At 40.8% G+C, this 26,867-nt stretch overlaps 2 protein-coding genes and 1 pseudogene across 9 annotated transcripts in view; 1 reads left to right on the forward strand and 2 right to left on the reverse strand.

The window, feature by feature from the left end:
- Window positions 1-26,867, forward strand: part of DOCK3 (dedicator of cytokinesis 3) — a 735,684-nt gene that overhangs the window by 90,401 nt on the left and 618,416 nt on the right. The gene's annotated exons all lie outside the window — the stretch shown is intronic.
- LOC117084502 lies at window positions 119-2,198 on the reverse strand (annotated as a pseudogene).
- LOC117082325 (SRSF protein kinase 1) lies at window positions 22,322-26,303 on the reverse strand. Its single transcript, XM_033208970.1, has one exon. The coding sequence runs from the start codon at window positions 26,182-26,184 to the stop codon at window positions 24,217-24,219; it is 1,968 nt and encodes a 655-aa protein (XP_033064861.1). The 5' UTR covers window positions 26,185-26,303; the 3' UTR covers window positions 22,322-24,216.

Below are 26,867 nucleotides of genomic sequence, written 5' to 3' on the forward strand. Positions count from 1 at the left end.
GAACACACTTAAGGAGATGGATATTAGTGATGCTATGCTGAACTGTTCTTTTCCAGCTGCCGCACAAAGTTGTTCTCACTCTGGCCTTTATCATTTAAAGTTGTCCTCACTCTGGCCTTTATGATTTATGAAATCTTTTGCCACAGATTTCACAGATAAGGGGTTTCTCTCCAGTGTTTGTTTTCATGTGTTCGTGAAAATACTGCTTCATGTTGAAATCTTTGCCATACCACTGGCACATGAACTGTTTGTGCCCAATGTGGATGCTCATGTGGGTGTGTAGCTGATAATTGTACTGAAACCTTTCATCACAGTTCTCGCCTCTGAAGAGCTTCTCTCCAAAATGCTGCAGGGAATGCACCATGAGTGGCATACTGCATTTGAATGATTTTCCACAGGTTTCACATGTAAATGGCATGTCTGTCATGTGTGCAACCATGTGTTTTCGCACATGAGCCATGGTATAGAATTTTTTCTCACAAATTTCACAGGAAAATTTCTTTTCTGCGTAACCATAGATGATCTTGATATGTTAATGAAGGATACAGTTTCTTGAACAATTTATTACAGGAGACACACTGAATGCTTTTTTCACAGTCTGTTTGCCGGTGAAGGTACAGCTCGCTTTCCAGGACAAACTTCTTGCCACATTTATCACAAATCCGCATGTGCCTATGAGTAATGTTCATGTGCTTCTCCAGACACCAGTGAGTGTTAAATATCCTGGGGCACATGTCTGTAATCCCAGCACTTTGGGAGGCCGAGGCGGGCGGATAATCTGAGGTCAGGAGTTTGATACCAGCCTGATCAACACGTAGAAACCCCGTCTCTACTGAAAATACAAAATTAACTGGGTGTGGTGACGCATTCCTGTAAACCCAGCTACTCGGGAGGCTGAGGCAGGAGAATCGTTTGAACCCAGGAGGTGGAGGTTGTGGTGAGCCGAGATCACACCATTGCACTCCAGCCTGGGCAACAAGAGTAAAACTCTGCCTCAAAAAAACAAAAACAAAACAAAACAAAAAACCCTGGGGCACTTCTCACAGGTCACACTTAGCTTTCTGAACTGGTGCTTCAGGCTCCTTTGTGGCCCACTTCTTATGCCCAGGTGACTCTACGCTCTTCCTGCAACCTCTTGTAGTTCTGGGAGTAGGGGAAGTGGTAGCTGCAGCAACAGAGGCAGCTCTCCTCGTTCTCCTTTCTGTAATTCTGACTTTCTCTATTATCTTCTTCTTTTTCTTCTGCTTTTCATTCTCTCCAGTCATTGCTGTTATCTGTGGCCCCTTCCTCACTCTCTTCCTCCTCACTGTTGAAGAATAGGAGTCTCTTTGGATTGAGAAGAGGTACCCTTTTCCCCTTTAGGTACATTTAATGTTTGATTATTAAGGTTTACCTCCACTATGATCTGCTCCCTTTTGCAAGAGACTTCTTCCTCTTCTTCTTTCTCTTCTGTGTCATCAGAGTTCTCCTTGTCTTCCTTAATAGCATGCCTATTAGACTCTGCTCTTGTCTCCCTAAAGTATGGCTCTTCTTTGTTTCATTGAGATGTGGTTTACTCATCATGGTGTCCACAAACGTAAAATAAGGACTTCCTGATTCCCTGTGTTACACTTTGGTGGATAGGTCAAGTTCCTTGTTGACACCATGATGAAAGCTGGATGGCACTTGCCCATGATGGCTACCTCTTGTGCCATTCCTGCTATACTCACAGCACAGTTTTCAACCAGCTCCTGGTGAGAAATGGCTGTGCGCCTTGTTGGTAAATGGTTCAATTTTTTAAGCAGTTCAGACTGTAAAGAAAATAGCTTTAAAACAAAGTAATTATTAAGACTAAAATATTTTTCCATCCCAAAGAATCACTCAAATGAAAAAAAGATATTCCTGGAAACTGAATTCTTCTAGTGTTGCAGCACCAAAGCGTAAGTCAAAAAGGTTTGGTATTATGGCAAGAGCAGACCACTAGTGATTTTTCTTCTGAACAGAATTACAAGGGACTTGGAGCATCTCATCTGGGCCGGCCACTTCCACCACCTAGATCAAAGCCTTGGCAGTCTGTCCCTGCAGTGGGGGGACTGTAGCCAGAGTTACAACCTCCAGCCAGTCTGGCTCCTCACTACTGCCCAATGTCTGTCCTCAGGGCTGCTCCTCAGACCCGGCCTTGGCTGCTGGCCGCTGTGCTGCGTGGCCACCGCTCCCATGTCTCTGGACTTCCTTCTGTCTGAGGGCAAGGAGGGCGGAAGGGTGGGCAGAGTGCAGGGAGGGAGGCAGGGGAGGGAGTGTGGGTGTGTGGGTGTGCGTGCAGAGAGGGAGGTGAGTGGCTGCGAGGGCGTGTGCCTGCCCAGTCCCCTTTCTTTATTGGCCACCCCCCTTTATTATCTTTTCAAAGAACGAGGTTTTTGTTTCATTTATCTTTTGTATTGTTTCTTTTTTGTTGTTTGTTTCAATTTCATTTAGTTCTGCTCTGATCTTTGTTATTTCTTTTCTTCTGCTGGGTTTTAGTTGTTTGTTTTTGTTTCTCTAGTTCCTTGAGGTTTGACCTTAGACTGTCTTCTTATTTCTCTTTCAGACTTTTGATGTAGGTGTTTAACGTTAAGAACTTTTCTCTTATCACCTCTTGCTGCATCCCAGAGGTTTTGATCGATTGTGTCACTGTTATGCAGTTCAAATAACTTTTAATTTCCATCTTGATTTCATTGCTGACCCAGTGATCATTCAGCAGCAGATGAGTTTTCATGTATTTTCATGGTTTTGAGGGTTCCTTTTGGAGTTGATTTCCAATTTTATTCCACTGTGTTCTGAGAGAGTACTTAATGTAATTTTGATTTTCTTAAATTTATTGAGAGTTGTTTTGTGGCCTGTAATATGATCTATCTTGGATAATGTTCCATATACTGATGATTAGAATGTATATTCTGTAGTTGTTGGGTAGAATGTTCTGTAAATATCTGTTAAGTTCCTTTGTTCTAGGGTATAGTTTAAGTCCATTGTTTATTTGTGGTCTTTCTGTCTTGATGACTTGTCCAGTCCTGTCAGTGGATTATTGAAGTCCCCCACCAATATTGTGTTGCCATCCATCACATTTCTTAGGTCTAGTAGTAACTGTTTTATAAATTTGGAAGCTCCAGTGTTAAGTGCATATATATCTAGGATTCTGATATTTTCCGGTTGGACTAGTTTTTTAATCTTTTTGTTTGTTTGTTTTTTAGATAGTCTCTCTCTCTGTCATCCAGATTGGAATGCAGTGGTGTGATCTTGGTGTCATCGGTGGTGTGACTGTGCCTTCTGGGTTCAAGCGATTCTTGTGTCTCAGCCTGCTGAGTAGCTGGAACTATAGTTGTACACCAGCATGCCCAGCTAATTTTTGTATTTTTAGTAGAGATGAGGTTTCACCATGTTGGCCAAACTGATCTGGAACTCCTGGCCACAAGTAATCTGCCCAACTCAGCCTCCCAAAGTGTTGAGATACAGGCATGAGCCACCATGCTTGGCCTAGTCCTTTTATCATTGTATAATATCTCTCTTTGTGTTTTTTAACTGCTTTTGCTTTTGAAGTTTGTTTTGTCTGATGTAAGAATAGCTCCTTCTGCTTGCTTTTGATGTTTGCATGGAGTATCTTTTTCTACCTTTTTACCTTAAGTTTATGTGAGTCCTTATGTGTTAGGTGAATCTCTTGAAGACAACAGATACATGGTTGGTGAATTCTTATCTATTCTGCCATTCTGTGTCTTTAAAGTGGAGCATTTAGGCCATACATTCGATGTTAGTATTGAGATGTGAGGTACTATTCTGTTCATCATTCTGGTTGTTGCCTGAATACCTTGTTTGTTTGTTTTTTCTCATTTGCTATTGTTTTATAGGTCTTTATGGGTCCTGTGAGATTTATCCTTTAAGGAGATTCTATTTTGGTGTATTTTGAGGTTTTGTTTCAATATTTAGAGCTTCTTTTTTTTTTTTTTTTTTTAAGCAGTTATTGTAGTGTCGGCTTGGTAGTGGCAGATTCTCTCAGCATTTGTTTGTCTGAAAAAGACATCTTTCCTTCATTTACGAAGCTCAGTTTTGCTAGATAAAACATTCATGACTGATAGTTGTTTTGTTTAAGGAGACTAAAGACAGGACCTCAGTCCCTTTGAGTTTGTAGGGTTTCTGCTGAGAAATCTGCTTTTAATCTGATAAATTTTCCTTTATCGGTTACCTGATACTTTTGCCTCACAGCTCTTAAGATTCTTTCCTTTGTCTTGACTTTAGATAACCTGATGGCTGTGTGCCTGGGTGATGATCTTCCCTTCTGACTGGTGTGAGATGGTATCTCATTGTGATTTTGATTTGCATTTCTCTAATGATCAATGATACTAAGCTTTTTTGCATTTGCTTCTTGGCCACATGAATGTCTTTTTTTGAGAAGCATGTGTTCGTGTCCTTTGCCCACTTTTTAATGGATTTTTTTTGTTCTTGTAAATTTAAGTTCCTTGTAGATGATATTAGACCTTTTTCAGATGGAGAGATTGCAGAATTTTTCTCCCATTCTGTAGGTTGTTTACTCTGTTGATAGTTTCTTTTGTTATGCAGAAGCTTCTAAATTAATAAGATCCCATTTGTCACTTTTTGCCTTTGTTGTGATTGCTTTTGGTGCCTTTGTCATGAAATCTTTGCCCATTCCTATGTCCAGAATGGTATCGCCTAGGTGATCTATTACAGTTTTGGGGTTTACATTTAAATGTTAAATCTATCTTTTTTTTTTTTTTTTGAGATGGAGTCTTGGTCAGTCACTCAGGATGGAGTGCAGTGGTACGATCTTGGCTCACTGCAACCTCTGCCTCCCTGGTTCAAGCGATTCTTCTGCCTTAGCCTCCCAAGTAGCAGGGACTACAGGTGTGTGCTACCATGCCTGGCTAATTTTTGTATTTTTAGTTTCACCATGTTGAAATGGGGTTTCACCATGTTGGCCACACTGGTCTGGAACTCCTGACCTCAGGTGATCCACCCGCCTCGGCCTGGAAAGTGCTAGGATTACAGGCGTGAGCCACTGCACCTGGTCAAGTGTTTAATCTATCTTGAGTTGATTTTTGTGTATGGTGTAAGGAAGGGTTCCGGTTTCAATCTTCTGCATACGGTTAGCCAGTTATGCCAGCACCATTTATTGAATAGGGAGTCATCTTCAGTGCTTGTTTTTGTCAGGTTTGTTGAAGATTGGATGGTTGTAAGTGTGTGGACTTGTTTCTGGGTGCTCTGTTGTTTTCCACTGCTCTCTGTGTCTGTTTTTGTTCTAGTACCATGTTTAGTTACTGTGGCCCTGTGGTGTAGTTTGAATTTGGGTGGCATGATGCCTCCAGCTTTGTTCTTTTTGCTTAGGATTGCCTTGGCTATTCGGGATTTTTTTTTTGTTACATGTGAATTTTAAAATAGATTTTTCTAGTTCTGTGAAGAATGTCATTGTAGTTTGATAGGAATAGCGTTGAATCTGTAAATTGCTTTGGGCAGTATGACCATTTTAATGATATAGATTCTTCTTCTCTGTTAGCATGAAATGTTTTTCCATTTGTTTGTGTCCTCTCTTTTTTTTTTTGAGCAATGTTTTGTAGTTCTTTTTGTAATCATCTTTCACTTCTCTGGTTAGCTATATTTCTAGGTATTTCATTCTTTTTATGGCAGTGAATGAGATTCTGTTCCTGATTTGGCTCTCGAGTTGGCTGTTGGTGGTGTATAGGAACTCTAGTGATTTTTGCACGTGGATTTTGTATTCTCAGAGTTTGCTGAAATTGTTTTTCAGCTTAAGGAGCTTTGGGGCTGACACTGTGGGGTTGTGTAGGTATAAGGCATGTCATCTACAAAGAGGGATAGTTTGACTTCCTCTCTTCCTGTTTGAATGCCGCTTCTTTCTTTCTCTTGCCTAATTGTTCTGGAAAGGACTTTCAATACTGTGTTGACTAGGAGTGGTGAGAGAGGGCACCTCTGTCTTGTGCCGGTTTTCCAGGGGACTGCTTCCAGCTTTATAGATTCATTATGTCATTGGCTGTGGGTTTGTCACAGATGTCTGTTATTATTTTACCAAGCTTATTGAGAGTTTTTATCATAAAGGGGTGTTGAATTTTACCAAAAGCTTTTTCTGCATCTGTTGAGATGATCATGTGGTTTTTGTTTCTAGTTCTGTTTGTGTGATGAATCATGTTTATTGATTTGCATATGTTAGAGCAACCTTGCATTCCAGGGATAAAGCTTAGTTGATCATGGTGGATAAGCTTTTTAATGTGTTGCCGGATTTGGTTTGCTAATATTTCTTTGAGGATTTTTGCATTGATGTTCATCAAGGATATTGGCCTGTTCTGTGACAGGTTTTGATATCAGGATGATGCTGGCTTCATAGAATGAGTTGAGGAGGAGTCCCTCCTCCTTAGTTTTTTAGAATTGTTTCAGTAGGAATGGTAATAGCTCTTCTTTGTACATCTGTTAGAATTTGGCTGTGAATTTGTCTGCTCCTTGGCCTCTTTTGGTTGGTTGGAAGTTTATTAAAATTCAGTTTCAGAGCTTATTATTGGTCTGTTCAGATATTCAGTTTCTTCCTGGTTCAGTTTTGGGGAGGGTGTATGTGTCCAGGAATGTAAACATTTCTTCCAGATTTTCTGGTTTATGTGTATAGAGGTGTTCATAATAGTCTCTGATGATTATTTGAATTTTTGTGGGATGAGTGGTAATATCCCCTTTGCTGTTTCTGATTGTGTTTATTTGGATATTCACTCTTTTCTTCTTTATTAGTCTAGCTAACCATCTATCTGTTTTATTTATTTTATGTTATTTTTTAATTTAATTTAATTTTATTTTACTTTATTTTACTTTACTTTACTTTATTTTTTATTTTATTTTATTTATTTTATCTTTGAGGCAGAGTTTCGCTCTTGTTGCCTAGGCTGGAGTGCAGTGGCATGATTTCAGCTCACTGCAACCTCTACCTCCCGGCTTCAAGTGATTCTCCTACCTCAGCCTCCCAAGTAGCTGGGATTACAGGCATGTGCCACCACACCCAGCTAATTTTTGTATTTTTTAGTAGAGACGGGATTTCGCCTTGTTGGTCAGGTTGGTCTCAAACTCCTGATCTCATATGATCCACCCATCTCGGCCACCCAAAGTACTGGTGTTACAGGCATGAGCCACCGTGCCTGGCCTGTTTTATTAATTTTCTTTTCAAAAATCCAACCCCTGCCTTCATTGATCTTTTGAATGGTTTTTCATGTTTCCCTCTCCTTCTGTTCACCTCTGATTTTGGTTATTTCTTGTCTTCCACTAGCTTTGGGCTTGGTTTACTCTTGGCTCCCTAGTTCTTTTAGTTTTAATGTTAGATTGAGACAGATATTTATTTTTGGTGTGGGCATTTAGTGCTATATATTTTCCTTTTAACACTGCCTTGGCTGTGTCCCAGAGATTTTGGGTATATTGTATTTTTGTTCTCATTAGTTTCAAAGAACTTGTTGATTTTTGCCTTAATTTCATTATTTACCCAGAAGTCATTTGGGAGCAGTTTATTTAACTTATGTGTAATTGTATGGTTTTGAGTGAATTTCTTAGTGTTGATTTTTAATTTGATTGTGCTGTGGTCTGAGAGAGTGGTTGTTATGATTTCACTTCTTTTGCATTTGCTGAGGAGTGTTTTGTGTCCTGAGTATGTGGTCAGTTTTAGACTGTGTGTGATGTGGTAATGAGAAGAATGTATATTTTGTTGCATTTGGGTGGAGAGTTCTGTAAATGTCTATCAGATCTGTTTGATCCAATGCTGAGTTCAAGTACTAAATACCTTTGTTAATTTTCTGCCTTGATGATCTATTGAATACTGTTAGTGGCATGTTGAAGTTTCCCACAATTGTGTGGGAGTCTTTCTTTGTAGGTCTCTAAGAACTTGCTTTATGAATCTGGGTGCTGCTGTGTTAGGTGCATATATATTTAGGATAGTTAAGTCTTCTTGTTGAATTGAATCCTTTACCATTATGTAATGCCCTTCTTTGTCTTTTTTTGATCTTCATTGGTTTAAAGTTGGTTTTGTCTGAAATTAGGATTGCAACCCCTGCTTTTTTCTGTTTTCTCTTGGTAGGTTTTTCTTGGTAGATTTTTCTCCATCTCTTTATTTCGAGTCTGTGGGTGTTTTTACATGTGACACGAATCTCTCGAAGACAGCATATTAATGGCTCTTGGTTCTTTGTCTAGCTTGCTACTCTGCACTTTTTTTTTGTTTGTTTATTTTATTTTATTTTATTTTATTATACTTTAAGTTCTAGGGTACATGTGCATAACGTTTATATCATGTATAACTCCCCAATGCAATCCCTCCCTCCTACCCCCTCCCCATGATAGGCCCCAGTGTGTGATGTTCCCCTTCCCGAGTCCAAGTGATCTCATTGTTCAGTTCCCACCTATGAGTGAGAACATGCGGTGTTTGGTTTTCTCTTCTTGTGATAGTTTGCTAAGAATGATGGTTTCCAGCTGCATCCATGTCCCTACAAAGGACACAAACTCATCCTTTTTATGGCTGCATAGTATTCCATGGTGTATATGTGCCACATTTTCTTAATCCAGTCTGTCACAGATGGACATTTGGGTTGATTCCAAGTCTTTGCTATTGTGAATAGTGCCGCAATAAACATACGTGTGCATGTGTCTTTGTAGTAGAGTAATTTATAATCCTTTGGGTATATACCCAGTAGTGGGATGGCTGGGTCATATGGTACATCTAGTTCTAGATCCTTGAGGAATTGCCATACTGATTTCCATAATGGTTGAACTAGTTTACAACCCCATCAACAGTGTAAAAGTGTTCCTCTTACTCTGCACTTTTTAATTGGGGAATTTATCCCGTTTACATTCAAGGTTATTATTGATATGCGTAGATTTGATCCTGTCATCATGATGTTAGCTAGTTATTATGGAGACATGTTAGTGTGGTTGCTTTATAGTGTTACTAGTCTGTGTACTTAAGTTTGTGTTTGTTGTGGCTGGTAATGGTCTTTCCTTTCCATATTTAGTGCTTCCTTCAGGAGCTCTGAAAAGGTGGGTCTGAGGGTAACGAGTTTCCTTAGTGTTTGATTGTCTGAAAAGGATCTTATTTCTTGTTGGCTTATGAAGCTCAGTTTGGCCAGCTATGAAATTCTGGGTTTGAATCTCTTTTTTTAAGAATATGGACTATTGGCCCCCAGTCTCTTCTGGCTTGGGTTTTTCCTGAGAGGTCCACTGTTAGTCTGATGGGCTTGCCTTTGTAGGTCACCTGATCTAGCTACCTTTAACATTTTTTTCTTTCATTTTGACTTTGGAGAATCTGATGATTGTATTTCTTGGAGATGATCTTGTGAAGTATGTTACTGGGGTTCTCTGCGTTTCCTGCATTTAAATGTTGGCCTGTCTAGGTTGGAGGAAGCTCTCATTGTTGATATCCTGAAATACGTTTTTCAAATTTCAAGTTTCTTACACACTCCCCGTCTCTTTTAGGGACACCAATGAGTTATGGATTTGGTGTCTTTTTTTAAAATTTATTTTTTATTTTTTATTTTTTGAGATGGAGTCTTGCCCTGTTGCCAGGCTGGAGTGCCATGTGGCATGATCTCGGCTCCCTGCAACCTTTGCCTCCTGGGTTCAAGTGGTTCTCCTGCCTCAGCCTACTGAGTAGCTGGGACTGCAGGTGCGTGCTGCCACCACACCCAGCTAATTTTTGTATTTTTAGTGCAGATGGGGTTTCACCACGTTGGCAAGGATGGCCTTGATCTCTTGACCTTGTGATCTGCCTGCCTTGGCCTTTGGATTTGGTCTCTTTACATAAGCCCATATTTCTTGAAGGTTTTGTTCCTTTTCATTCTTTTTCTCTGTTGTTTTCTGACTGTTGTATTTAAGAAACCCAGTCTTCAAGCTCTGAGATTCTTTCCTCACCTTGGTCTGTTCTGCTGTTGATACTTGTGATTGCGTTATCAAATTCTTGTAGTGTGTTTTGCAGCTCTGTCAGGTCAGTTACATTCTTTTCTATACTGGCTATTTTGACTTTGAGTTCCTGTATCAGTTTATTATGATACTTAGCTTCCTTGGGTTGGGTTTCAACATATTCTGTTATCTCAATGATCTTCCTCCCTAACCATGTTCTGAATTATATTTCTGTCATTTTAGCCATCTCAGCCCCGTTGGGAACCCTTTCTGGAGAGGTGATGTGGTTTTTTTTTTTTTTTTTTTTTTTTCAGATGGGGTTTTACTCTTCTTGCCTAGGCTGGGGTGCAATGGTGTGATCTTGGTTCACCGCAACCTCTGACTCACAGGTTCAAGCCATTCTCCTGCATCAGTCTCCCGAGTAGCTGGGATTATAGGCTTGCGTCACCATGCTCAGCTAATTTTGTATTTTTAGTAGAGATAATATTTATCCATGTTGGTCAGGCTGGTCTCGAACTCCTGACCTTAGGTGATTCGCCTGCCTCGGCCTCCCAAAGTGTTGGGATTACAGGTGTTAGCCACCATGTCCAGCTAGTGTGGTTGTTTATATGAAAGATGGCACTCTGACTTTTTGAGTTGTCAGAATTATTGCACTGATTCTTTTTTATCTTTGTGGGCTGATGTTTCTTCAGTCTTTGAAGTTGCTGACCTTTAGAGTTTTTTTTTTTTTTTTAACTTTTATCCTATTTGATGACCTTGAGGGTTTTGATTGTGTTATAAGGTGAATTCAGCTGACTGGCTTAGTTTGCAGAAGATTTTAGGGGGCTAATGCTCCACTCACAACTTCTGGGCTGCATGCTCTAACTCTGGGTGACTTGTGTTGGGTCCTGACTTTGCTCTCTGACTCCTTGAAGTTAGGAATCCACTGTGCTGGTGGTGGTGGGGGCTGAGGTGCTCCTGGACCACAGGTCACTTACAGTCCAATTGGAGCGCATTTTGTAGTGTGGTGGCAGCAGGATCCATGTTTGTTTGCATGTGCTGCCAGCATCAGCAGTGACAACATGGTGGAGTGCACACTGCTGCAGCAGCGTGCTGGTGAATGCTGAGGTTCTTGCCTTTGTGCAAGCATTCACCACAGCGGAGGAGGCAGTATGACTGGGGGAGGTTGGGGGCTTCTGTTAGTGACTGTGCAAATGGGTGTGCTAGTGGTGATGTGAGGATGGAGGTGGGGCGCTGTCAGGTGCAGGCCTGTGTGTTATGGGGTAGTCATTCAGAAAGTGAGAGAGTCTGCTCTTCTCTAGGCCTGGTTTCACTCCTGTGGCAGTGTTGGTGCAAGGGCGGGGCATCGGAAGGGGTGGGTCTGCCTTGCTTTGTGCCCCACAAGGCTCTGACTGCAGTGGTGGTTCAGCTGTGTCTGGTTGGCCATCTTGCCCTCTCTTTTGTCCTGGACAGCAGATGAGACCCAAGGTGCAGCGCCTTTCCAGCTACATGTCAATGCTTCAGAGGCTTCTCTGCTTCTGTGTTCTGGAAGAGCTATTTGTAGTATTTTTGAGGCGCCTCCGTACTGTTCTCCATAGTGGTATACTAGTTTACATCTCCAGCACAGTGTATAACGGTTCTGTTTTCTCACATCCTTGCCAGCATTTGTTATTTTTGTCTTTTTGATGATAGCCATTTTAACTGGGAGTGAGATGATACCTCGTTGTTGGTTTTATTTGCAATTCTTTGATGATTAATGATATTGAGCATTTTTTTCATATATTTATTGGCCATTTATATGTCTTTTTTGAGAAATGTTTGTTCAGATTATTTGCCCATTTTCAATTTTAATTGTTTCAACCTTTAATATCAACATTAATTGTATTTTCAAATCTAAAGACGAATTACAGATAGAAAATTTATGAAAATTATGGGGCACAGCATTCACAGCATTAGACAAAGAATACAAAGCATTGTAACACACGTCACTCTTCTTGTAATGATGAACAAAGAAAGAATAGCTAATTTTGTATTCTGACCACAGTATAAATAAATGCAAAAATATACGGCAGTTAAGCGATAGCTGTTAGGTAGAAAGTATTGATCATAGGCGGAATGTATTGCATGGGAGGAGGGAAATATATCAAGGAATTTAGTTAACAATGCTGGAAAAACCATGCCGGTCAACCAGATCTTGAGGCAAGAGTCATACTTCACAGACAAAAAGAGCAAAATGTAGAGAAAAACCAGATCTCACTATGGAATGGTCTGTAGTCTTTTAATCACAGTGCCATAGAAGGAGCTTGACCGAGCACTGCCCATGATCTGCAGAGTTATGTGCATAATACTCAGTTTTCCTGCTGGGGATACCCCAGTTCATGACAATGACAAGAGAATGAGAAAGGCCACCTGCAAATGAAATGAGATCATCCCACCTGCAATAGCAGATACGGTCTTATTAGTGCCATCTCAGGGGTTGTGCCACAGAAAGAACAGTGTCCTGGGGAAGGAGATCAGATATTAGGTCAAGCCTGCATTCTCACAGGAGCTCATTTGCCCATTTTGTAATTTGATTTTTTTAAATTTTGCTTTTGAGATGTTTGAATTTCTTGCATATTCTGGTTATTAAGTCTCCTGTCAGATGAGTAGTTTCAGAATATTTTCTCCCATTCTGTAGGTTGTCTTTTCACTTTATTATTTCCTTTTCTCTGCAGAGCTTTTTCATTTTATATAATCCAGTTTGTTTATTTTTGCTTGCGTTGCTTATGTCGCTTTGAGGTCTTATTCATAAAATCTTTGTGTAGACCACAAATAGTGGTCTTATAGTAGTTTTATAGTTTTGGGTTTTAGATTTAGGTTTTTGATTTACTTTCAGTTGACTTTTGTATAGGGTGAGAGGTGGAAGTCTAGTTTCATTGTTCTCCACATGAATATCCAGTTTTCTCAGCATAGTTTACTGAAAAAACGGTCCCTTTGCCAATGAGTGTTCTTGGTACTTTTATCAAAAACGAATTGGCTGTAGATATGTGCATTAATTTCTGGATTCTCTATACTGTTTTACTGGTCTGTGTGTCTTTATGCCAGTATCATGATGTTTTGGTTACTATTGCTTTGTAGTATGTTTTGAGCTGTAGTAGTATGATGCCTCTAGCTTTGCTCTTTTTTGCCCAATATTGCTTTGACTATTTGGAATCTATTCTGGTTCCATGCCGATTTTAGGATTTTCCCCCTTATTTCTGTTAAGAACGTCAGTGGTATTTTGTTAGGGATTGTGTTGAATCTGTAGATTGCTTAGGGTAGTATAGCCATTTCAACAATATTTATTCTACTGATTCATAAACTTGGTATTTCTTTCCATTTATTTGTGTCCTCTTCGATTTCTTTTATCAGTGTTTTGTAGTTTTCCTTGTAGAGATCTTTCACCTCCTTGGTTAGATTTATTCTTAAGTATTTTTTTTTGTAGCAATTGTAAATAGGATTGCCTTCTTCATTTTTTGGTTCTTTCATTGTTCCTGTATAGAAGTGCTACCGATTTTTGTTCATTAATTTTGTATAATGCAAGTTTACTGAATTTATCAGTTTTAAGAGATTTTTGGTAGAGTCTTTAGGTTTTTGTATATATAAGATCGTGTCATCTGCAAACTGGGACAGTTTGGCTTTCTGCTTCCCAGTTTTGATGCCTCTTACTTATTTTTCTTGCCTAATTGCTCTGGCTAGGACATCTAGTGCTATGTTGAATAATAGTGAACATCCTTGTCTTGTTCCAATTCTTAGAGGAAAAGCTTTCAGTTTTTCTCCCATTCCAGAAGATGCTAGCTGTGGGTTTGTTATATATGGCCTTTGTATATTGAGATGCTTTCCCTCTACACATAATTTATTAAGTGTTTTCATCATGAAGGAATGTTGAATTTCATTAAGAGCTTTCTCTGAGTCTACTGAGATGTTATGGTTTTTGTCCTTCATTCTATTAATGTGATGTATGATGTTTATTTCTTTGTATGTGTTGAATTATTCTTATATTCCTGGGATTAATCCCACTTGGTTATGGTTATCTTTTTGATATGTTGTTGGCTTTGGTTTGCTAGTATTTTGTCAAGGATTTTTGTGTCTGTGTTCATCAGGGATATTGGCATGTAATTTTCTTTTTTGGTTGTGTCTTTATGTGGTTTTGCTATCAAGGTAATGCTGGGCTTGTAGAATGAGTTAGTGAGAATTCCCTGCTTCAACATTTTGAAATAGTTTAAGAAGACTTGGTATTAATTCTTCTTTAAAAGAATGATAGAATTCTTTGGTGAAGCCATTGTTTTTGGACTTTTCTTTGTTGAAAGGCTTTTTATTACTGAATTGATCTCATTACTTGTTATTGGTCTGTTCAGATTTTGTTTCTTCTTAGTTTACTCTTTGTATGTTGTAGGTGTACAGGAATTTATCTGTTCTAGGTTTATAAATTTATTGACGTATTTCATAGTAATCACCAATGAGCCTTTGTATTTCTGTGGGTCCTGTTGTGCTGTCTCCTTTTTCACTTCTGATTTTATTTATTTGGATCTTTTCTCTTTTTTCTTAGTCTAGCTAATGGTTTACCAATTTTATTTATTTTCAAAAACCAACTTTTAGTTTTGTTGATCTTTTGTTTTTAGTCTCAATTTTGTTTTCTGTTCTGGTCATTATGTCTTTTTTTTTTTTTTTTTTTTTTTTTTTTTTTTTGAGACAGGGTCTCGCTCTGTCGCCCAGGCTGGAGTGCAGTGGCCGGATCTCAGCTCACTGCAAGCTCTGCCTCCCGGGTTTACGCCATTCTTCTGCCTCAGCCTCCCGAGTAGCTGGGACTACAGGCGCCCGCCACCTCGCCCGGCTAGTTTTTTGTATTTTTTAGTGGAGATGGGGTTTCACCATGTTAGCCAGGATGGTCTTGATCTCTTGACCTCGTGATCCGCCCGTCTCGGCCTCCCAAAGTACTGGGATTACAGGCTTGAGCCACTGCGCCCGGCCTGGTCATTATTTCTTTACTTCTGCTAACTTTTTGTTTTGGTTTGTTCGTGCTTTTCTAGTTCCTTGAGGTGCACCATTAGGTTATATGAAATCTTTCTAGTTTTTTTTGATTTCAGCATTTATTTCCCTAAAGTGTCCTCTAAATATGGCTTTTGCTGTGTTCCCTAGGTTTTGGGATCTTAAGATTCTATTTTCATTTCAAGGAATTTTGAAATTCATTCTTAATTTCTTCTTCCAGCCATTGGTCATTCAGGAGCATGTTGTTTAGTTTCCATGCATTTATATAGTTTCAGATGTTTCTCTTCCTGTTGATATCTAGTTTTATTCCATTTTGGTCTGAGAAGATACTTGATATGATTTTGATCTTGTTATAAATAAAGTTTCGGTGTTGTAAAAGAAATAGCACTCAAATATAAAATTTTCTTTTTTTTTTTTCTTCTCAGCAAGGCAATTTACTTCTATAGAAGGGTGCGCCCTCACAGATGGAGCAATGGTGAGCACACACCAGGACAAGGGAGGGGAAAGGGTTCTTATTCCTGACACTTGTGGCCCCTGCTGCTGTGTCATTCCCCCTGTTGACTAGGGTTAGGCCACACAGGCTAAAGTAATTCTGATTGGCTAATTTAAAGAGAGTGACATGGTGAGTGGTTTGGTGGGAAAAATGGTTATGGCAGAGCAGGTAATCGGAATGAGTCAGGGTGGAGCAGGTAATCGGAATGAGTCAGGGTGGAGCAGGTGATTGAAAAAGGTTGCTTTATGAGGAAGTTAAGTTTAAAAGTAGAAGGCAAAGAATTGGACATATGGACATACTGATTCTTTGAAGAGAAATTTAGAACTAATATCTAACAATCTTAATATATTTTTTTGAGACTTGTTTTGTGTCCTAACATATGGTTAATCCTGGAGAATGTTCAGTGTGTTGATAAGGAGAATGTGTATTCTATAGCTGTTGGGTGAAATGTTCTATAAATATCTGTTATGTCCATTTGGTCTGTGGTGCAGTTTAAATCTAATGTCCCATTGTTGGTTTTCTGTCAGGATGATCTGTCCATTGCTGAGAGTGGGGTGTTGAAGTCCACAACTATTATTGTGTTTGGATCTATCTCTTCATTTGGGTCTAATAATATTTGTTTTATATGTCTGGGTGCTCTGATGTTGGGTGCATATATATTTATAATTGTTATATTCTCTTGCTAAATAGATTGCTTTGTTGCTATGTCACCTTGTCTCTTTTTACAACTTTTAACTTCAGGTCTTTTTTTGTCCAATATAAGTACAACTATTCATGCTAAGTTCTGGTTTTCTTTTGCATGGAATGTCTTTTTTATTCCTTCAGTTACAGTCTATGTGTGTCTTTATAGGTGAGGTGAGTTACTCGTAGGCAGTATATCATAGGGTCTTTATTTTTTATCCATTCAGCCTATCTGTATCTTCTAAATGTATATTTAATCCATTTGTATTCAAGATTATTATTGATAGGGGAGGATTTACTCCTGTTATTTTACTGTTTTCTGATTGTTTTTTATATCCTTTGTTTCTTATTTCCTCTCATTATTTTTACAGTTGAGTGGTGTTTCACAGTGATAAGGTTTTGTTTTTCTCTCTTGTTTGTGTATGAGTCCTACCAGTGAGTTTTATTGTTTCATATATTTTATTGATGGTGGTTATCATCTTTTTTCTTCCAGATGTAAGACTCTCTTGAGTATTTCTTGCAAGATCAGTTTAGTGGTGATGAATTTTCTTAGTTTTTCTTGTCTTTGAAAGATTTTATTTATTCTTCATTTTTTTTTTTTTGAAACGGAGTCTCACTCTGCGGTGGCCCAGGCTGGAGCGCAGTGGCCGGATATCAGCTCACTGCAAGCTCCGCCTCCCAGGTTTACGCCATTCTCCTGCCTCAGCCTCCCGAGTAGCTGAGACTACAGGCGCCCGCCACCTCGCCCAGCTAGTTTTTTGTATTTGTTTTAGTAGAGACGGGGTTTCACCATGTTAGCCAGGATGGTCTCGATCTCTTGACCTCGTGATCCGCCCGTCTCAGCCTCCCAAAGTGCTGGGATTACAGGCTTGAGCCACCGCGCCCGGCCTTATTCTTCATTTTTAATGTCTAGATTTGCTGGGTATAATATTCCTTATTGCCATTTTTAATTTTAATTTTTTCTTTCAGTACTTTGAATATATCATCCCACTCTCTCTTGGCCTGTAAGTTTTCTCCTGAGAAATTTACTGTTAGTCTAGTGGGGTTTCCTTTATATGTAACTTGACACTTTTCTCTTGCTGCTTTTAAAATTATTTCTTTGTCTTTGACTTTTGACAGTTAGATATATAATATATGTCCCTCTGTGAGGACTTGTTTGGGTTGAATCTGTTGGGGTTCTTTGAGCTTCCTGATTCTGGATGTCCATATCTCTCCCAATACTCAGGAGAATGTTCTTCTATTTCATTAAACATGTTTTCCCCACCTTTTCCTTCTCTTCTCCTTCTGGAATATCTGTAATACTTTATTCACATGATGGTGTTCCATAAATCCTGCAGGCTTTCTTCATTTTTGTAATTTAGTTTTTGTCTGCCTATGTTATTTCAAAAGACCTATCTTGAAGTTCAGAAATTCTTTCTTCTGCTTAGTCTAGTCTGTTCTAGAAGCTCTTGATTTTATTTTTTGTTGTAGTAATTGAATTCTTCAACTGTAAGATTTTTTGTTTGGTTTATCTTTTCTTGAATTTCTTTTCTTTTCTTTTTTTTTGAGACAGAGTCTCGCTCTGTCACCCAGGCTGGAGTGCAGTGGCGCGATCTCGGCTCACTGCAAGCTCTGCCTCCTGGGTTCACGCCATTCTCCTGCCTCAGCCTCCCGAGTAGCTGGGACTACAGGTGCCTGCTACCACGCCCGGCTAATTTTTTGTATTTTTGGTAGAGACGGGGTTTCACCGTGTTAGCCAGGATGGTCTCGATCTCCTGACCTCGTGATCCGCCCGTCTTGGCCTCCCAAAGTGCTGGGATTACAGGCATGAGCCACCGCGCCCAGCCGATTTTCTTGAATTTCTTATTCAAATCATGAGCTGATTTCCCCAATTTTGTTGAATCATCTGTCTTCTCTTGTATGGCACTGAGTTTCCTTAAGATTAACATTTAATTCTTTTTCTGGCATTTCACATATTTTCTTATGACTGAGATCTGTTACTGGATAATTCGTTTTTCTTCGTAGGTGACATGTTTTCTTGCTTTTTCTTGGTTGATATGTCCCTATATTGATTTGTATCCATCTAGCAGAAAAGTCGCCTCTTCCAGTTTTATGGAGTAGGTTTCTTAGGGAAATTCTTATTTGAATGAGTCTTGGGGCATTGGTTTGGTGGGGTGTATTGACCTAGTTTCCATGTAGTTTTTTCAGCTGTAACCCATAGTAGTGGAATTTGCATGTTTCTGAGTGGCCTAGGCTGAGAGAGTTTGTGGTGATAATGGTACAGGTTTTCCAGGGATGGGCTTGCTGGGGCTGTTTCTCTGGGTGGGGCATGTGTGTGTACACAGTAGATCAGCCATCTTGGGGTGTGGTCAGCTGGGGTTGGGGCCATGAGCCATTCCTCTGGTTTTGAACATAGGTATACAGTTAAACTGCTTGGCTAGTTGGTGGACATGCCTTCCAGGAATGTCTTAGGCTGTTTCTCAGGCCCCGGATGCAGGCAAGCAGCTGCTTAGCTGGCCGGGGGACATGTCTGCCAGGGTCTGCCTGCAGGGCCTTTTCTCAGGTGCTGGATGTGGACACAACACTTTTTGACTGACCTGTGGGATTGTCTGTCAGGTCAGCCCACAGGGCTGTTTCTTTGGCTTAGGACACAAGGCTACTCATCTGATCTGGATTTTGCCCACCATGGACAGCCGTGGAACTATTTCTTTGGCCTTGTGTGTGGGTGAGCGGCTGCTCAGCTTTCCTGGGTGCATGTCTGCTGGAGGTGGTTCACTGGGTTTCTCTGGCTCATGATGTGGATGTGCACCTGCTTGACTGGCCTGGGTCTGTGTCTGCCATTGGCAACCTATAGGGCTGTTTCTGAGGCCTGGTATGTGCAAGGCTGCTTGTCTCGCTTGGGGGAATACGTCAGCGGCTGGGGGGCAGACTTAGGGCTGTTTCTCAAGCCTGTGACATGGCTGCAGCTGCTCAGCTGGTCTGGGGGTGTTTCTGCAGAGGGTGGCCCATAGGGCTGTTTCATAGGCCTGAGATGCAGACACAGGATTGCTTAGTTGGCCTGGGAGCATGCCTGCTAGAGGTGGCCCACAGGCCTGTTTCTTGAGGCTGGGATGTGGGTACACAACTGCTCAGCAGGCCTAGGGGTATGTCTGCCAGGGGTGGCTTAAGGTCTGAGATGCAGGTGTAAGGCTGCTCAGCCAGCTCAGGGGTGTGCTTACTGGGTGTGGCTTGCAGGACTATTTTTCAGATCCAAGACTTGAGCTCTTTGCTGCTTGGCTGGCCTGGGGGCACACCTGTGAGGGTGGCCTATGGGACTTCTCTCAAGCCCTTATTGGGAGCATAGGACCTTTGCATAGGCCAGGGGCATGTCTGTGGTTGGTGGGAGTGCTGTGGGCTTGTAGCCAGGCCACTGGCCCCAGGGAATATTGGCTCCTTGTAGGCTCAGGGACCTCTTCTGCTGTGGTGGGCAAGGACTTGGCTGGCTCTCAAGGGCATGTTCACCCTGGGTGGGAATGGCAGACTGTTATTCTGGCTGAAAGTGTAGCAGCAGGCATTGGTTTCCCTGCTGTGCAGGACCAGAGTCACAGGCAATCCTGAGCCCAAGCTTTGTGCATCTGGGGTTGTGGCATTTAGCCATCTGTGGGTGCTTGGCATAATGAAGATGGAGCCCCAGTGTTGGAGAGGTACAGTGCCTACTGTACCCCAGAGGAGGGAGCATTCCAGAGGTGGCTGTAGTCTCAAGATGGTGTCTTGCTACAATAGCTTGGCTCACAAGGGGTGGGTTAGCACACGTTGTGTTCCCAATCTGGAGCAGTGTAGTTGCATGAATTTCTGGCAGCTTTCCAAACTGGGCTCAGGGTGTGTAAGGACTGTAGGCTTTTGCAGTGGTGGTAGGGGATGGTGAGGATCTTCTGCTTACTTTTCACTTACAATGGGAAGTCCCTCCTGTCTTTGGGCTGGTTTGGCGAGACGGTGCTGCAGAGGTCAGATGCCTTTACACTGCCTTCTTGGATTTCCAGTCACCACAGATGCATCTCCACTCCCCTGTGGCATTCCGCTTTTCTTTCTTCAACACTTCAGTCAAATCTTAGCTATTTATATTTTTACCTCTGTTCGTTCTTGAGGAGACAAGCACCAGGTGTTTCTAGTCAGCCATCTTGTTCTGCCAAGCTCTTTTTTTTTTTTTTTTTTTTTTTTTTTTTTTTTGGAGACAGGATCTTGTTCTGTCACCCAGGCCGGAGTGCAGTGGTACGATTATAGCTAACTGCAACTTTGAACTCCTGGGCTCAATCTTTTAACAACCAGCTATCCCAGGAACTAACAAGAGTGAGAACTCACTCACCTTCCCCCTCCTGAAGGACATTAGTCTCTTCATGAGAGATCCGCCCTCATGACCCAGACACCTCCCATTATGGCCCACCTCCAACATCGGGGATCAAATTTCAACATGATGTCTGGGAGTACAAACATTCAAACTACAGCACCTGCTATCACCACATCTGTTGAACATAGTATTATAAGTACTAGCTAGTACATACAGTAAGGTAAGAAATATACAGAATGGAAAGGAAAAGTTGAAATAATCATATATATTTGATATGATTTTATGTGAAAAAGTTCAATAGAATCTGTAGAAAATACTGAGAATAAGAGAATTCGATGGCTACAATGTCAGTATTGTATTGATTGATTGATAGATGCAAAGTCTTGCTCTGTTGCCCAGGCTGGAGTGGAGTGACACAGTCACAGCTTATTGTAGCCGTGGCCTTCCCATGTTCAAGCAGTGCTTTCACCTCAGCCTCCCGAGTAGCTGGGACTACAGGTGTGCACCACCATGCCTAGCTGATTTTTAATTATTTTTATAGAGTCAGGATTTCCCCATGTTGCCCAGGCTGGTCTCAAGCAGTCCTCCCACCTCAGCCTCCCAAAGTGCTGGGATTACAGGCATGAGCCATTGCACTTAGTCAAAACGTCAGTATTTTAAAAACACATTGTTTTTCTCTATGTTTACAAAGAAGAATTACAAAATGAATAAAACAATGCTATTTATAGTAGTATCAAAAGTATCAAATGCTAAGGAATGAAATTAATAAAAAATACAAGACATTCATGTTGAAAACTACAAAAATATTGAAAAAATTAAAATCTAAACAAATGGGAAGATTTGCTATGTTTATGAATTGAAAGACTGTCATAAAGATGCCAGTTCTCCCCAAGTTAATCTAATGATTTAATGCAATCCTGATAAAAATCCAGCAGGCCTTTTTTGGTTATGGAAATTGAACAGCTAATTATGACATTCATATGAAAATGCAAAAGGTTACAAAGAACATGATAATCATGAGGATTATCTCAACTAGAGGACTTATGCTGCCAGATATCAAGATTTATTATAAATTAAGACTGTGATTTGGGGTGAAAGACAGACTACTGAAACAGAATAGAGGGGCCAGAAACACACCTGTGGGCTAACTCTGGCTCACTCATGTCTTTCCAAAAGTTGCTCTGCCAATCAGCAGGTTGTTACTAGAAACCAGCTCCAACCCAAGTGCCCTGGGAAGTTGTGCCATCACCAGCAGGCTCCTTGTTCTTGTGGAAGCCATTCTGTTTCCCACAGATTCTGGATCTTAGCCTTGAAGGGAAAGGGGTTCTTTTAAGTTCTTAGTTTCTTGCTTGTCCACTCCGTGGACATATATCATCCACTGATGTATGAGAGAAGTGACCTTGTAGTGCAGTGGAGAAATGATGCCCTTTACAATAAGTGATGCGATGCCAATTGAAATTGAAAATGATGACCTATCCAATAAATGATACTGGACCAATACTGAAAGCAATGAATATTGATTCCTGCCTCACAGAATATACTCCAAACTCAATTCCGAGTAGATGGTAGATCTGAATGTGAAATGTAAAAATAATTCACCTTGAAGAAAGCATAGGAAACTGTTCTTCTTGACATTGGTGTATACAAAGATTTTTTTTTTTTTTTTTTTTTTTTTTTTTTAAAATGTATTTAGGGCTTTATTTTTAACTGACAGCAAATAGAAATCCTTTAGTGAGATCGTGGCAATTTGACAGTATTATAATTAAGCTCAATAAAGGTACATGGGGTACTTGGAAGATCAAGTTCTACAGCTGCCTATTTCCACATCTTTCAATCCATCTTGCTCCTTAAACAATAGCGGAGAAAGCCCTTATTTGGTGGAGGAGCACTTCCAAAATGAAGTTACAGGTTCTCTCTATTAAAATTTACCGTCACATCAACTGTTAAAATAGGGCCTTTTGCGTGTTTTGTCACCTTAATATCACCAGAATTCCTGTAATTCCACAATCGTGATTTTACAGTGTAGAAGATACTTCAGTTCTAGTCTATTGCTTTAGATGTAAAAACAGCTGAAAACCCAAAGTGGATTAGAATTGCTGAAGGATTTCCCTGCCGTTGTTTGATACAATCTATTCTCTTGATTCTTGATAGGTGCATAGAAAGCCTAACTTAAAATTCTTTCTACAGGAACATGTCTGATTTCAGGAGTACCCAATGAAGGATCCGATGAATGGCTGGCCAGTTACTCAGAATAGTATGTTTATGAATTAAATGGATTGCATAACGGCACCACTTTTCCTTTGTCACTGTTGGTGGATAAATGACAAAGTAGATTCCAATCTCCCGTATAGAAAGGTTACCCAACAGCCTCACTGGTGGCTTGCTAGCAGTAGAGCCTCAAGTTGCACCTCTGTGGCTTTCTGTAAATTCGAGTCCTATAGCCACTTCGAGAATGCTGTAATCCCCAAGGCCCACTTGGTCCATGATGAAGAAGCGGCTGTGACCCCAGTTCTGCCCCTCTTTTGCTCTTCAATATTACTGGAGGAATATGTAATATCTAGGTCAAGTCTACGAGAGGCTCATCCTAAAAAAAAATGGCAGTCTTTTCTCAATTAAAACAAAAAAGCCTCAAGTACATCTCAATCATGTCAAAATTATGGTTAAAAACTGACATTATGTAGGGAAATAGCAGCAGAGAATGGCTAATCTTAAAAAACAACCAACCAACCAAAAAACAAAACAAAACAAGACCAACAAAAAAAAGTGCCATCCCACCCCTCCCCTTGGTTCTTTCATTTGGGGTTATATTAAAGACTCGAGCCTCTGAGAAAATGAGAAAGGCAAAGCCATAGAGGAAAACTGCTTCAAGGCCAGAGTTTTGGGCAAGGTAAAGAAAAAGCTGTACATGAAAGCAGGGGACTGTCTGGAAAAGAATCAGAATCTCAAGATCTACTTCTCCTAAGTGGGAAAGCTCTGAAACCCAGATCTCTGTTCTACCGTCATCCTGATCCTTTAGTTATGGGGCAATAAACTCAAGTGCAATGAGTAAAGTGCCAGCCAAGGATACAAAAACACAAAACAAAACAAAACAGCCAACCAAAATAACTCTGGTCTTAGCGTAACAGAAGACATATAGGAAAGGACTGTTTATAGAACACCTGAGGTTCTCAAGAAATTACTATTCAATGGTTCTGTTTTTGCTTATATTAAAAATCAGACTGAAGATTCAAAGATCTTAACTATTAAAGGATGAAAGGAATTCGACAGTGCTTTGAATAGTGATAAAATGGTACCCAAATTTGGTGTTCATACAGCTAATTAAAAGACAGTAGCTTAAAAGTTGCAGGAAAAAATGTGAACATAAAGAACAACAGAAACAGTCCAGGAAGATGATGCAGCCTGGACACAGCAAGTTTAATGTCTCTGCTGTACATAGAATTAACACCCTTTCCCCTCCCCATCCTTATGCTGGCAATAGGATATGCACTAGAAAATTTTGACTCTTAGAGTCAATGAATAAAAGGATGGGCTCATACACCTTCATAGCTCTTTCAAAAAGGATGCTTATAATTTAAAGGATGTCCTAATGGGAAGGAAAGGTACAGGACAAGAGGCTGTTTCACATTTTAGTCCATCAGTCTTTGGCAGAGCCCAACCAAGGCCAAATTCACCTAGGATGCCCAATGGCTGTGGGGATCTCCACAGGGTCAAGTAAGCAAACCCAAATGAACATGTTGGATTAAAAAAAACAAGATCTAGAAACTCTTGAAGGAAGAGCTTCACCCTGAAAAGGGAAGAGGAAAATGCTTGGAGGGGAAGGGCGGAGGGTCAGTGTGTGATCTCTGCTGTGGTGGTGGGCAGGGGCTTAGGAGTTAAGCCAAGGGTGCCGAAGACACTCAGCGGCAGTGGCTCTCTTCTCGGGGATCAGCTCCAACATGGGCAGTAAGAAATCTGTGAAGCCAGCTGCCTCTTCCTGAGACCACTCATACTTCTCCACTAGAACCTCAAAAAGGCCCCAAGGTTTCAGCTTCGTGATATGTTTAAGGTCACCTTTTTTGGTGAAAAATTCCTTGGAGTATTTTCCTGCCACAATGAGCTTGCGAGGCACCTTCCCCAGAAGTTCTATGATCAATGCAATGTGATCTTCATCTCGAGTGTACTCTTCCCCTGAATGAGGTTCAAACAAATAGTCACCTGTGGCCAGTTCAAAGGCCATGCATGCTGTGCTCCAAATGTCTGCAGGGGTATTATAGCCAGATCCTATCAGAACTTCCAAGGAACGATACTGCCTTGTTTGAATATCTTCAGTGAAATGTTTGTGCACCCAACAAGCATTTCCAAGATCAGCAATCTTCACCTTGAGCTTTTCTGCATTTTTTGGCTCAAGGGGATTAACAAGAAAATTTCCAGCCGTGGATTTTCCTTTGTTGTCCAGTGGTCCATTATGTTCTTGCTCTTGTTCATCTTCACAGGGTATCTCTGCCCGAATGCTTTCTTGAAGTTGGCTAATGTGTTGTTCACTGAATGACTGATCTATAGTTGAGGAAGACTGGCACACCATGGTGTCTGACACCTCAGATTTTATAGGTGTACAAGAGTCTGTTTCTTGAGATGTGCTGCTGTCTCCATTTTGGGAGCTTAGGAAACTAGATTCCTGATTCAGATTTTGAACATCACAGTCATTAGCATTATGTAGATCCTCTTTATGTCTCAATGTTTCACTATTACTGTTCTGAGTATAATTAATGACTTCAATCACTCCATTGCAATTAATTTCTGCTGCACCACCCTCTGTATCACGTTCCATAAGTGTTTGATCCTGGCCAATGGTACTTGACTCTTCAAGTCTTTCTTGGGTCATTTTATTAGGTGGGTTCTCTTTCAAGGGTCTTTCAACAGGACTCTCTGATTCTTCTTGCTTGTTTGGTCTTTTTTGCCCAGGGCCCGACTCTTTCTCCATTTCCTCAATTTCCTGCATTCGCTTCTCTAGTAATTCTGCCTGGCGCTTCTGCTTCTTCTTCAATTTCTTCTTCTTATTCTTTGACATTTTGTCAGCTGGTTTAGGTTGGGGAGCAGTACTGACTGCAGATCCGGAAGGCGGAGGAGCTCCAGATCGCTGCCACTCTGTTGCTTCTGCAGCCAGCCTCCGAATGTACTGCTCATTCACTGACAATAAGATGTTCTCTGGTTTAATGTCAGTGTGGATGATACGGCACTTGGTATGTAAGTAATCAAGACCCTGTAACACTTGCTGAATAATTTTTTTGACACAAGGCAGTGGAAGCCCCTGATAACTGGACTTGATGATCCACTTGAGCAGATGATGCCCCAAAACTTCAAATACCATGCAGATATGTGTTCCATTAACTCCTGATATTTTAAAGTCATCTAGTAGTTGAACAACCATCTCTCTGTTTGGATCATTAGGGTCTGAATTGCGAACTGACTTCAGCAACCGGATTTCATCTAGTGCTGTTTCAGTGTAATGTTCAGCACTTTTAACTACTTTCATTGCCACAAATTTCTTCCCCTGAATATCCCATGATAACCATACTGTTGAAAAGTGTCCCCAGCCTAACTTTCGGATCACATGATATCTCCCATTGAATAGATCTCCAATTTTCACAAGATGATAACCTCCTTTACAATAATCATTAGGATCTTCCTGCTCATCATCATCAGATCCCAGAATCTCCTCTTCCTGCTCTGGTAGATCACTCTCAGAGTGGGGAGCAGAGCCTCGGTGCTGAGTTTCAGATTTCCTTTGGGCTTTGTCCTTCTTGGCCTTGGTCCTTTTCTTTCGGGCCTGGAGCGCAAGCACTTTCCGCTCCATGGTGAGACCGGTAACCGCCAAGCGCCTGCGCACTCGAGTGGTGGTGACTCCAGCTCCCGCCGCGGCCCAAAACCGAGCCCGCGCACACTCCACCCCCAGTCCCGCCCCGCCCCCGCCCCCGCCCCTACAAAGATTTTTTTATAAAGATACAAAAAGCACTAACCATAAAGGAAAAGATGGGTAAGTTATACTTTATTAGAATGAAAATTTTCTTGTTCAGAAGATCATTAAGTAGAGGGAAAAGGAAGTCACAATGAGTTATTTTACAAAAGGCTTGTTTTCAGAGCATATAAAGAATGGCTAGAAGTCAAAAATTAAAAGATAATCTAATAGACGAGCAGGCAAAAGGCTTGAGTAGACTCCTGAAAAAACACATATCCTGGTGGCTCAAAATCATATGGAAGGGTGCTTAATCTCAGTCATCAGGGAAATGCATATTAAAACTATAGTGAGCTACTACCAGATGGCCACTTTATTGACTAAGAATTAAAACACTATACCAAGTGCTAGTGAGAATGTTGATCAGTTGTTACTCCCAGACATTACTATGACCTAGCCATTTAATTCTTAAGTACATACCTGGCCGGGTGCGGTGGCTCAAGCCTGTAATCCCAGCACTTTGGGAGGCCGAGACGGGCGGATCACGAGGTCAGGAGATCGAGACCATCCTGGCTAATACGGTG

This window comes from Trachypithecus francoisi, unplaced genomic scaffold (assembly GCF_009764315.1).
Source record: "Trachypithecus francoisi isolate TF-2019V2 unplaced genomic scaffold, Tfra_2.0 Lachesis_group0, whole genome shotgun sequence".
In the NCBI taxonomy this organism is placed as follows: domain Eukaryota; kingdom Metazoa; phylum Chordata; class Mammalia; order Primates; family Cercopithecidae; genus Trachypithecus; species Trachypithecus francoisi.